Source organism: Rhinolophus ferrumequinum, chromosome 11, assembly GCF_004115265.2.
Source record: "Rhinolophus ferrumequinum isolate MPI-CBG mRhiFer1 chromosome 11, mRhiFer1_v1.p, whole genome shotgun sequence".
NCBI classification, from domain to species: Eukaryota; Metazoa; Chordata; class Mammalia; order Chiroptera; family Rhinolophidae; genus Rhinolophus; species Rhinolophus ferrumequinum.
Genome location: NC_046294.1, coordinates 70,921,661 through 70,934,796, shown reverse-complemented (window position 1 = coordinate 70,934,796; position 13,136 = coordinate 70,921,661). Strand labels below are relative to the sequence as shown.

The 13,136-nt window shown below is 35.8% G+C and overlaps 1 protein-coding gene across 2 annotated transcripts in view; it reads left to right on the top strand.

Annotated features, from left to right (window-relative positions):
• PGR (progesterone receptor) overlaps nucleotides 1-13,136 on the top strand; it is an 85,861-nt gene that overhangs the window by 48,278 nt on the left and 24,447 nt on the right. Inside the window, exon 4 of one of the 2 annotated variants that reach the window (XM_033120697.1) lies at nucleotides 11,846-12,151. The exons of the other annotated variant lie outside the window; for it this stretch is intronic. Coding sequence (XP_032976588.1) covers nucleotides 11,846-12,151 — 306 coding nt within the window. The remainder of the gene's footprint in view (nucleotides 1-11,845; nucleotides 12,152-13,136) is intronic. 2 annotated transcript variants of the gene reach the window in all.

Sequence of the window (13,136 nt, the reverse complement as noted above, 5' to 3'; positions counted from 1 at the left end):
TATTACTAAGAGTAATGTCTGAGAGTTTACTCAGAGTTTGCCTATAATTTCTGGGAGTGTTATGGTTTCTGATCTTACATTTAAGTCTTTAATCCATTTGAGTTTATTCTTGTATATGGAGTAAGAAGGTAGTCCATTTTCTTTTCTTTTTTTCTTTTTTCTTTTGCTTGTATCTGTTCAGTTTTCCCAGCACCATTTATTGAATAGACTCTCTTTACCCCAATGTATATTCTTGCTTCCTTTGTCATAGATTCAGTGACCATATAGGCATGGATTTATTTCTGGACTCTCTATTATGTTCCATTGATCTATGTGTCTGTTTTTATGCCAATACCATGCTGCTTTGATTACTATGGCCTTGTAGTATAATTTGATATCACGTAGCATGATACCTCTAGCTTTGTTGTTCTTTCTCAATAATGCTTTGGCTATTCAATGTTTGTTATGGTTCTATATAAATTTTAGGATTATTTGTTCTGATTCTGTGAAAAATGCCATTGGTTTTTTTATATGGATTGCATTAAATCTGTTGATTGCTTTGTGTGGTATGGACATTTTAATGTTAATTTTTCCTTTTCATGAGCATGGTATATATTTCCATTTATTTTTATCTTTTTCAATTTCTTTCCCGTTTCTTACAGTTTTCAAGTACAAGCCTTTTACCTTTTTGGTTAAATTTGTTACTAGATATTTTATTATTTTTGATGCAACTATAAATGGGACTGTTTTCTTAATTTCTCTTTCTCAACTTTGCATACCAGGGATGAATCCCACTTGATCGTTGTGTATGATCTTTTTAATGTATTACTGAATTCGGTTTGTTAATATTTTGTTGAGGATTTTTGCATCTATTTTATCGGGCATATCAGTCTATAGTTTTCTTTTTTTTGTAATGTCCTTGGTTTTGGAATCAGGGTAATGGTGACCTTGTGGAAAGCTTGGGAGTTGTCCCTCCTCTTAAAATTTTTGGCATAATTTGAGGACAGGTGTTAATTCTTTTTTGAATGTTTGGTATAATTCATCTTTGAAGCCATGTGGTCCAGGACTTTAGTTTTTTGGGAGCTTGTTGATTACTGATTCAATTTCATTAGTATTAATTGGTGAGTTCAGACTTTCTGTTTCTTCTTGATTCAGCCTTGGGAAATTGTATGCTTCTAGGAATTTATCTATTTCTTCCAGATTGTTAAATTTGTTGGCCTACAATTGCTTGTTGTATTTTTTTAGACTTTTTGTATTTCTGTTGTGTCTATTGTTACTTCGCTATCATTTCTGGGTTTATTCCATTGCTATTTCTCTATCATTTCTGATTTTATTTTTTGGGGTCCTCTCTCCTTTTTTCTTGATGAGCCTTGTTAAAGTTTATCAATTTTGTTTATCTTTTCAAAGAACCGTCTCTTGATTCATTGATCTTTTGTATTTTTTAGGCTTTATTTCATTTATTTCTGCTCTGCTATTTATTATTTTCTTTCTTCTACTCTTTGGGCTTTGTTTGCTGTTCTACTTCCAGTTTCCCTAAGTGTAAAGTTAGATTATTTCTTGTGTCTTCAGGTAAGTCTGCATTGCTGTGAATTTCCCTCTTAGGACTGATTTCACTGGTCCCATAGATTTGGGGTCATTGTGTTTTCATTTCCTTTTATCTCTAGGTACCTTTTGATTTCTTCTTTGGTCTCATTGTTAACCCATTCATTGTTTAGTAGCATGTTATTTAGCCTTCGTGTGTTTTTGTGTTTTTCAGGTTTTTCTTTGTAATTGATTTCTAGTTTCACATCATTTTGGTCAGAAAAGACACTTGATGTGATTTCAGTCTTCTTAAATTTATTGAGACGTTTTTTGTAGCCTAACACGTGGTCTATCTTAGAAAATGTTCCATGTGCACTTGCAAAGAATGTATATTCTGCTGCTTTGGCGTGAACTGCTCTAACAATATCAATTAAATCCATCTGGTCTAGTGTGTCATTTAAGGCTGCTATTTCCTTGTTGATTTTCTGTCTGGAAGTTCTGTCCATTGGTGTCAGTGGATTATTAAAATCCCTTACTATGATTGTGCTACTGTTGATCTCTGCCTTTATGTTAGTCAATATTTGTTTCATATATTTAGGTGATCCTATGTTGGGTGCATAGATGTTTACTAGTGTTATATCCTTTTGTTGGATTGATCCCTTTATCGTTACTTTGTCCTTCTTTGTCTCTTATTATAGTCTTTGTTTTAAAGTCTATTTTGTCTGATACAAGTATTGCTACCCCAGGTTTTTTCATTTGTTTCCATTTGTATAAAATATCTTTTTCCATCCCTTTACTTTCAGTTTATGTGTGTCTTTCAATCTGAGGTAGGTCTCTTATAGACAGCATATGTGTGGGTCTTCTTTTCTTACCCATTCAGCTACCCTATGTCTTTAGATTGAAACATTGAATTCATTACATTTAAAGTGATTATTGATAAGTACATAGTTATTGCCATTTTGTTACTCATGTTTTTGGTTTTTCATTTTCCTCTTTCTTAAAGAACTCCCTTTAACATTTCTTGTAATACTTGCTTGGTGGTAACGAATTCCTTTAGCTTTTTCTTGTCTGGGAAACCCTTTATCTCTCCTTCAATTTTAAATGATAGCCTTGCTGTGTAGAGTAGTCTTGGTTGTAGGCCCTTGCTTTTCATCAATTTGAATATTTCTTGCCACTTCCTTTTGACCTGCAAAGTTTCTATTGAGAAATCAGCTGATAGTTTTATGGGAGCTCCATTGTATAAGTAACTAGTTGTCTTTCTCTTGCCACTTTTAGGATTCTTTCTTTTGTCTTTAACCCTTGCCATTTAAATTATAATGTGTATTGGTCTGGGCCTGTTTGGGTTTATCTTGTTTGGGACTCTCTGCACTTCTTGGGCTTGTATGTGTATTTCCTTCCCCAAGTTAGTGAAGTTTTCAGTCATTATTTATTCAAATAGGTTTTCAATTTTTCACTCTCTTTCTTCTTCTGTTACAAAGATGTGAATATTGTTACACTTACTATTGTCCCAAAGGTCCCTTAAACTATCTTCTTTTTTATTTATGTTTTTTTTTTTAATTTATTGGGGTGACAATTGTTAGTAAAATTACATAGATTTCAGGTGTACAATTCTGTATCACATCATCTATAAATTACATTGTGTGTTCACCACCCAGAGTCAGTTCTCCTTCCATCACCATATATTTGATCCCCTTACCCTCATCTCCCACCCCCCAACCCCCTTACCCTCTGGTAACCACTAAATTACATTCCCCAGATTAATTTTCAAAACCCCGTGGCCATCTTGTGGTTACTGATTGTTTTCTAATCCCCTCACCTTCCCCCTTACCCCCACCCCCCCGCCCATCTAGCAACCCTCAGTTTTTCCTCTTTGTCTCCAAAACTGTTTCTGATTAGTTCATTCACTTATTCTTTTCTTTAGATTCCGCATATAAGTGAGATCATATGGTACTTATCTTTCTCTGTCTGACTTATTTCACTTAACATAATGTTCTCTAGGTCCATCCACGTTGTTGCAAATGTTTTTATTTTTATTTTTTGATTGGGTGTTTTCTGCTACCTTGTCTTCTAAATCACTGATTCAGTCCTCTGCTTCATCCAGTCTGTTGATTCCTTCTTGTGTATACTTCATTTCAGTTATTGTAATCTTTATTTCTGACTGTTTCTTTTTTATGGTTTCTTTGTCCTTCTTTACACTTACTATCTCTTTGTTGAAGTTCTCACTCAGTTCCTTATGCATTCTTATAACCAGTGTTTTAACTCTGGTAGGTTGGTTGCTTCCATTTTATTTTGTTCTCTTTCTGGAGTTTTCTCTTGTTCTTTTATTTGGGACGTGTTTCTTTGTTTCCTTATTCTGGCTTCTTCTGTGTTTGCTTCTATGTCTTAGGTAGATCTCCGATGTCTCTTGGTCTTTGTTGGGTGGCCTTATGTAGTAGGCATCTTATGTGGTCCACTGGCACAATCTCCCTAATCACCTATGCATGTGTTCCAAGAATGTTGTGTGTTGTGTGTATTCTCCTTTGTCGTTGACCTTGATTGCTTTTGGCATGTCAGTGGGTGAGACTGACTCTCAGGCTGGCTATGAGGATTGCCTACACCCACAGCATATGAGCTGCTGTGTTGGGCTGACGACCATAGGAGATCTGCCTCAGCAGGTTCTTGTGCCTGTTGAGACCATGTTTTGGGTGTGCCATTTGTGGGGTTAATCTGGTAGTGCTCTGGTGTGGTCTGTGGCAGGCATCTGGGTGTGTTTTTTCTGGTGCCTCTTGAGAGGTATTCCCATGCAGGCCAATTTCAGCCTTGCCTGTGACTAGCCTGGGGTTGCTTGGTAGGAGCTACAAAGCTATATTAGTTGACTGCTGCCTGTGCTGGACCTAGAGGTGTGTGGGGGTGTCGTTGTTGTGAACTGAGGCCAGCTGCCACCAAAGTCAGGCCAGGGGAAACTTAGCAAAAGACACAGAGATCCCATAGGCCTGTTGCCACTTGCCTGCTGCCCGTAAGGCTCAACCACTGAAAGAGCCTCCTTAGGTGCACAGGCTGTTAATGGTTGACCTGGTATTGCATTGTGTCTCCAACGATGCAACCCAAATGTGTGTGGGATGGATATTGAAACAACCAAGCATACCAGGAATAAATCCCACTTGATCATGGTGTATGATCTTTTTAATGCATTACTGAATTTGCTTTGCTAACATTTTATTGAGGATTTTTGCATCTATGTTAATTGGGGATATTGCCTTATAGTTATGTTTTTTTTTTTTTTTTTGTAGTATCTTTCTCTGGTTTGGTATCAGTATAATGGGGGCCTTGTAAAATGAGTTTGGGAGCCTTCCTTCCTCTTCAGTTTCTTGGAATAGTTTGAGAAGGATAGGTATTAATTCTTTGATTGTTTGCTAAAAATCACCTATGAAGCTATCTGCTTCAGGACTTCTGTTTGTTGGAAGTTTCTTTGCTTACTGATTTGATTTTGTTCATAGTTACTGGATTCTTCAGATTTTGTTTCTTCCTGATTTAGTCTTATTCTTTAGTTTTGAAGCATTTGTTTTTTTTGTTTTTTTTGTTTTTTTCACTTTATAGGAATAAATATGGTATATGTATTTCTTTAATTTGATCTTACTTGCCAAACATTATATTTAAGTTCTTTCATAATGCACATTATTCTTATTTATTCATTTTTACTGTACTATATTTTTCCACCTTATGAATATCATTTATCCATTCTTACATTGATAGACATGTGCTTCCATTTTGAGTGATATTACATATATACTGCAGCTGTGAATATTCTTGCACATGTCTCCTGGTACTCATGTGCAAGAGTTTCTACAGGTATGATATACACCTGGATGTAGAATTGCTGATTGTAACATATGTTTATCTGTTCTTTACTGGATAATGCCAAATTATTTTCAAAGTAGTTGTACCAGTTTATACTCCACAGCAGCTCTGTATGACAGTAGCTATATTAAGTGTCCTTGCAGTTCTGGGTAGGCAGGATTTCATTAGGGTCTTAATTTTCATCTCTGGTTACCAATGAGATCATATTTTTGTTGCCTATTTATGGTTTTTTCCTCTGTGAAATGTCTGTTCATGCCTTTTCTTCTGATTTGTAGGAATACTTTGTATATTGTGGATATATATGTTGCAGATATCTAATTATAGAATGAGCAAGAAAAACCAAATCTAATAAAGTGATGTTTGGGCATAAATATAAATCAAATGAGGGTACAATTTATCTATCAAGGGAAAGCTTATTTTAAGCAGGGGAAACAATGTAAAGGCCCTGAGGCAGGAACACATTCAACGAGTTCCAAAAACAACATAGGCACCCATATGGACGGAACAAAGGGGAGAGTGTAAGAGAGACTATATTTTATGTATTCTCTGACTATGCAAGATTCTGTTGAGTCTTGTAGAGCTTGATAAAGAATTTGCATTTCACTTTAAGTAGAATGAGAAGTCATTGAGAGTACTGAACAAGGAGAGACATAATCTGATTTAAGTTTTTAAAGGCTCACTCATGTGGATAGAGAATAGACTGCAGAGTTGCAAAGATCAAAGCTGGGAAACCAAATAGTAAATATTGCAATAGTCCAACTGTGCTGATGGTGGCTGAAATTATGGTGGAAGCACTGGTGTTGGGGAAAGGGATTGGATTTGGGTTATATATTCGTGGTAATCCACCAAGATTTGCTGATGAACTGGATATGAGGTGAGAGAATAAATGAGGGGTCAAGGATAACTCAAGAATTTTTGTCCAGAGCAGTGATGTAAATGGAGTCGTAAAACTGGAATCTGTAGTTTGGGGCCATTGCATTAAAGTTCTGCTCTAAACATATTATGTTTGAGGTGTTTATTAGACATACAAGTGGAAAAACTCAGTAGACCATTGGTTAGCTGAGTCTAGAGTTCCCAGAAAAAGTTGAGGGAGGAGTTATAAATTTGTTAATTATCCATATCTAGATCATATTAAAGACATGGAACTTTATGTAAACACCTAGAAAGAGAGTATAGATATCTAAGAGAAGTCTGAGCACTGAGCTTTGGGCCCTCCAAGATTTAGAAATCAAGAAGATGAAAAAGAGCTAGCCAGAGAGACTAAAGGAGTAGTCAAAGAATGAGCTATGTGGAACCCAAGTGAACAGAGTGTTACAAGAAGGAAATGATCGACTATGTCAAGTACCACTGATGGCTTGATTAAGATGAGAGCTGAGAATAGACCATTATTTTTTGAGAAGTAGAAATCATCGGTGACCTTACTAAGAACAATTTTGTTGGAGTAGAGAGAAGAAAAACCTGATTGGGGTAGGTTCAATGGAGAATGGGAGGAGAGGAAATGGAGAAGAGAGTTATGTGTCTCCACAGGGTGAAATATGCATAAGAGGAAAGGCACAGTAGAGAGGTACCCATAGTGTAGATCAATTACAAAAAAAGGAAAAAAAAAAGAATTTTTTCACATTGATCTTCTATTTACCTAAGCCTCAAAACAAAATCAATTTCTTCTGCTTCCATCTCTCAAAATGACATCTATCAGGTTGAATTAAATCATTCTCTCCATCTGCTTTCTTATACCCCTATGTCCACCCCATAGTATCTGAGCCAAAGTCTTACCCCCTTCTAACAAAACAATGAAAGTGATATGAAAATAATTCATATTCTCTCCTAAACATAGATGAGGGAGAGAGAGAATAGAATAATAGGGTGGAGATGGTTACTGGGCCCACACACCTAGTCTCTACTTTGGTTACCCAAAGCAGCAGACGCTATCATTTTTCAGAAGTACATAAATAATATTGTAATTAATCGAAAGTCACCTAAATTGTTACTGAATTCTGAGTACTTGTTGCCATTATCTATTTTCTCATTCAAAAAATGCTAAAAGTACATTTACATGAAGTTTTCTAGATTGATGTGTTTGTTATATAATAGTTGTTGTTACCACTTCTTTGGAAAAAATACCTTATATAAAATCTAGTAGATCAATTTAAAAACTCACATTGCTGGTCACATTCACTTTAGGACTCTTGCTGTGATATTCTTATTTCACGCTCTATGTTAGTCAAAACAGCAACTTCAATAACTCAGCAAATATTTGTTGGAAGTCCACTGTATAGCAGACAGTTTGTAAAGCTTCAGATCTACATCGGTAAATAAAACAGACCTGCCCCATCCTCATGGGGCAATTAGCCTAGTAGAGGAGGCTGTGGGCTCTGAAGGAAACAAATGCAGCCACAGAGAATAACAACAGGGAAGCGTCTCAGAAGGGTGGTCAGGAAGATATAATAATGTATTCTTTCACTCACTCAGCAGACATTTATTAAGGTACTACCAGACACTGAAGAGGATATACAAAGCTGACAAAAAGGTGGTAACTTTATTGAAGATCAGTTAAGACAGGGCAATTTGTCTTTAACATTTTTCTTCTCTTAACATTCTCTGATTTGTATTTACAACTGTGTATGTGATTGCAGGATTTATATATTTAAATTGCAACCACTTTTGAGTTCTGGACCTTAACTTGAAAAGAAAAACAATCCCGTATATATTTTACTCTAATATATGATGGAACAAAAGCAATTAAAAGTAAGATTAATACAGATGTCCATGTATCTTTACCCTTCATATTTTATATAATGTCAGGAGTTAAGGTTAACTTTTTTTTTTTTATAATAGCTACTTGTTTTTATTCAACTTGCTAAGAAAAATTAGTGACTGGATGCTAGACAGTAGAACTAATGAGGTTCAAATCATAGGCTTGATCTCAAAAGCAAACCTTATAGAGAAAAATATTCTAAAGTAGTGTTTTCCAAACTGTTAGTTCTGTGAGAGATTAATAGTTTTTTTTCATCAAGTAAAAAGGCCAGATATATTTGGGAAACACTGCATACTAATATTATTCCCTTAGAGAATCACCAGCCATCCAATGTATTGAAGGTTCTGAGATATACTAAGTTGGGTAAGGATATTGCTTTAACTTTTCTAATCCATCATTGTTTAAACATATATGACCATAGAAGCATTTGTGATTTGTTTAGGTTTTGGAGGGAGGGGAGAATAGGTGATTAGGAACACTTGCTAATACCACTAAATAGTTATACATACTAAATAGTTATAAATACATACTAAATAGTTATAGTTTCCCTTCCTCTCTCACTTCTTTCCAATCGAGTTCCAAAATTACAGCCAACATTAGTGAGTGTCTACTACCGTGTTTCCCCGAAAATAGGACAAGCACTCTATCTCATCCTTTGCACATTTTCTTACCTAGTCTAATTGTGGTATTGAGAGGTATATGTCCTATTTAAAAGACAAGTAAACTGATACCTGGACAAGTAAATTTATCCATCCCAGGCATAAAGCTTTTAAATGACAGGATTCATACCCAGATATGGCCAACCCAAAGAGTCATTATGTCTCTTCAGATATATTTTTGGAAGACCAAACTGATATGCAGTAGAAGTGGCAAGATTGTACCTATTTTAGCACTTTAGGAAAACATCTCTTAATACAATTTTTCAATTGTTTAACACAATTCTGTTGTGCAAAGTTCTCCTTTGATTTATATTGCTTGATTAGCTCCAAATCATTAGCCTACAGATTTAGAGAAATAAAGGCTATTTGAAGGGGCAGCGATGTGGTCTACTGGAAAGACCATAGTCTTTCCCTCACCATATTATTTAATCTTGCCCCATTCTCTCAAATCACAGATTTTACTCATAGCACATAACACTGTTTGGTATTATTTCACTCTTTGTATATGGGCCTTCTCCATCTTCCTCCCAGAATATAAGCTCCGTGAAAGTAGATACCTTTTTCACTGCTGTAGTTTCAGAACTTTAAACTGTGCCTGATACATAAAACCACTCAATAAATGTTTTATGAGTGAGTGAAAGAAAGAATAAAGAAGATAATCCTTGATTAATATCTCTGCTCTGGCATTTATTAGCTTTATGAATTTGGCCAATTACTTCGCCTCTATAAACCTATTCCTCATCTTCAAGATGGAAATGGTAATATTTATTTCAAAGGGGTAAGCTGTAAGTTAGATTAGATATATAAATATCCTAGTTCAATATTAATTCACCTTTCAATTTTGCTTTTATCATGTGTCCTCCTTTTTTTCACTGGAACTCATGAAAGACTGGATTACAAGCAGAAATACAAATAATTGGTATATTAATTCAGACTGCACTTTATGTAATCAGCACATCAGGAAATTTTCTTGGAATTTATTTTAGGTGTAAGACTCTAAAGTTTGATCAAAGTGTAAAACATTTGCTTTGGTTTTCAGAGATTCCAGGATTTCATTGTGTAATCAAATCTCGATAAAACCAGAACTGAAAGGGCATGAAAAAGAAAGAGGAGGTTAAAGTAAATTTGAAGGAAAACCATTTTAAGTTATTATTGGGGAAAAGAGGAGGGAAGGTATATATCATATTTTCAGTTAACCGTAATATTTTAGGATTGGAAGGAATCTTAAAAAACATTTCGTTCAACCTTTGTCCTCTTTCCCATGATCTCTTGCCTAAACCTGTTTACCAGAATCTCACCAAATGAACATGCAGTTCTTTCCTGAAATGGTGAGCTGTATCATTCTAATGCTGGGTATGCCACCTTCTCTACTCTTCACTTTCTCAATCTACAAATAAAATTAATAACACTTATCTTTCAAGATTGTGAGACACACATAAAATCCCTGGCATATAGTAGATACTCCATGAATGTTCCTCAGTTGTTCTTTTTTTCAATTTTGTCTAGAAATTTATTAGATATAATTAATCTATTACAGTAGATAATCTGGACAGAGTAAAATTAGTTATTTAAAGTTTTTATTTGCTCTGATCTAGCCACTTTCATTTCTCTTAAAATTCCCGTTACTTCTCTTCCCTCTAGTGATTCATCCCTTCCCCAGGGAGCCCAACTCATCTCTGTAAATAGTCCTGAATCCTTTTTGTACAGTAACACTGACACTTGTTTCCGCATCACCCACAGGTTCTAGCTCAACTCCTTGGGGACTTTATAGAATATGTAATCATTTCCTTTATGGCAGTACCTGAGCTCAGAAATCACAAAGGCAAATATTTAGCGACCAGGCAGGTAACACAATTGGATAGAGTGATAAGACTTAAGAAAACTGACCAGTGGCCTTCTAACAGTTTGTGGTGGGAACTGGGGCATATAGGAGTGCCCAGGCACCTTTCGAAAGCGGCAGCTGCAACTCAGCTCTGAAAGATTTCTGCCATCCAACTAATTCAGGGATGTTTTCATAACACTAGAAAGTACTGTATGAGCCAAACAAAATATGTCCGCAGGGCACATCAGGCATTATGTCTATCAGGCTGCAACCTCTGCTTAGATAATTGCAAATGGTTATCAGGCCTCCCTTAACCTTTTTTCCTGGCTAACCAGCACAGCCACTTCATACTGTTAAGTAGCCTATGCCTGCATAGAGCAGGTTGGGGCTGAAATCCAGCCTGTCCTTTGATCGCCAGGACCTTCTGTAATTCACTCCAAGGCACCTGTGAGCTAACATCAGCCCAGCTGAACATCCTGCTTTCCTTCAACCTTTCTTCATGATGCAGATTTTCTACTCATCTCATCGGTGGACTTTTTTTTCTAACACATCACAATTAATCAAAGTGGAAATTCTAGAAATCGTCTAGAAATCCATAGGTGGCCTGACCAGCACAGGGTGTGGACTCTCTTCCCTTACTTAGAAATGAGTTCTTAATTTGGGGTACTTAGACCTCCTAGTAGTCCGTATATTGATTTCAAGGAATTTCAAGGGATTTATGAACCCGCTTGAAAAATGTGTGCAAGATTTTGTGGAGTTTGTACATGTGTATGCCTACATTTTAACAGACTTTTAAAAGAACCCAAAAGGAGATTCAACATCTACTAAAGACTGTTTCAATTAATGTAGTTTGTAGGATTAGCTTCGGGGAGGCAGTCCTGTCAGAATGTTGACCAATACTGAGCTTAGTCTGTACTAAAAGCCATTTGTCTAATCATACATGTTGCTGCAAAGCTCAGTAATCTCTCTCTCTCTCTCTCTCTCTCTCTCTCTCTCTCTCTCTCTCTCTCTCTCTCTCACACACACACACACACACACACACACACACACACACAGGATACTGGTGTAATTACCTACACCGCACTAACCCAATTAATGCTGGTGTAATTAATTCTTTCATTTCAGTCTGAGACCTAACATTTTTACTTACTCAGTTTCTTTTTTTGAGCTAAAACCTATAACGTTATGATTCTAAGATTTAAGAAAAATAATACTCTGCTGGAAGATTAGTTGATACGTGTTTACATTCACTTTTTCTTTGCTTCTCTTTAGGTCGAAAATTTAAAAAATTCAATAAAGTCAGAGTCATGCGAGCACTAGACGCGGTGGCTCTCCCGCAGTCCATGGGCATTCCAAATGAAAGCCAAGCCCTAAGCCAGAGAATCAGTTTTTCACCAACTCAAGACATACAGTTGATCCCCCCGCTCATCAACCTGCTAATGAGCATTGAACCGGACGTGATCTATGCAGGACATGACAACACCAAACCCGATACCTCCAGTTCCTTGCTGACAAGCCTCAATCAATTAGGCGAGAGACAACTTCTTTCAGTAGTCAAGTGGTCTAAATCACTGCCAGGTAAGCATCATTTGTAAGTAGTAGCGTGTAATAAAAAAAATATTACTGTTTGTTGTACTAGTAGATAACTAAATAAAATAAAACAGGCTGTGCAGTAATTAGTGTAAACAGCAGGTTAGAGTATGTGTTTCAGCAGTTCAAAATATTTATGTAGGATCCTAGATTACCTATTTGTCTAGTATCCTACTATGTGCTATAGAGATACAAAAGATGTCAAGAGATGTAGATAACACTCTGAGTCATATTGATGAACCAAGAATTGCATACATGAAACAGTTAAAGAACAGCATAAGTTTGTGGATAGATAGACCCAGAAGGTACTTTGCTAATACCCACAATCTTCTCAAAAATGTCTAGTTCACTCTAAACCCGAATTTGACCAAGCTCAATTGGTTGAAAATATTTAAAACGCAATTGATCTATTTATATAACAAATCAAAATAGTATTCATGGTATAGTAGGGTATCTAGAGTTAATTAAGAAACAAATTCCTAAATATAAAAAACTAAATAATTTTGACAGAAGTGAACCTCCAGTCATTATTTTCCCAAATTTATATCCAGACAAAGGGGGTAACAATAAGAATTTAAATCATACCATCAAAAAAGGGTGTCAGTCACGTAAGCTGTTTTTACTCTCTCAGCACCACTTTACAGGAGCCAGGAGGTTGAAAGAATTACAAGGATGCAGTTTTCACTTGGCCAAATCTTAGACTGCAGAGCCAGAAGACCATATGGATAGCAATTGCTTGTGGAGGTGTTAATCCTATAATTAGAAATAGAACTTTTTAAAAATTACATTCTCTTTACCCCAATAATAATCCTTATACTCCTTTAGACTAATTTATTTTTCCAACATGTGATCAAGAATTAAACATATTATGTCATTTTAGTCTCCCAGTAAATTCAATAGCCTTTTAAAAACATAATTCCTTCCCAATTTGCCTTAATATATTTTTCAGTTATTATCCTACCTGAAAAGGTTG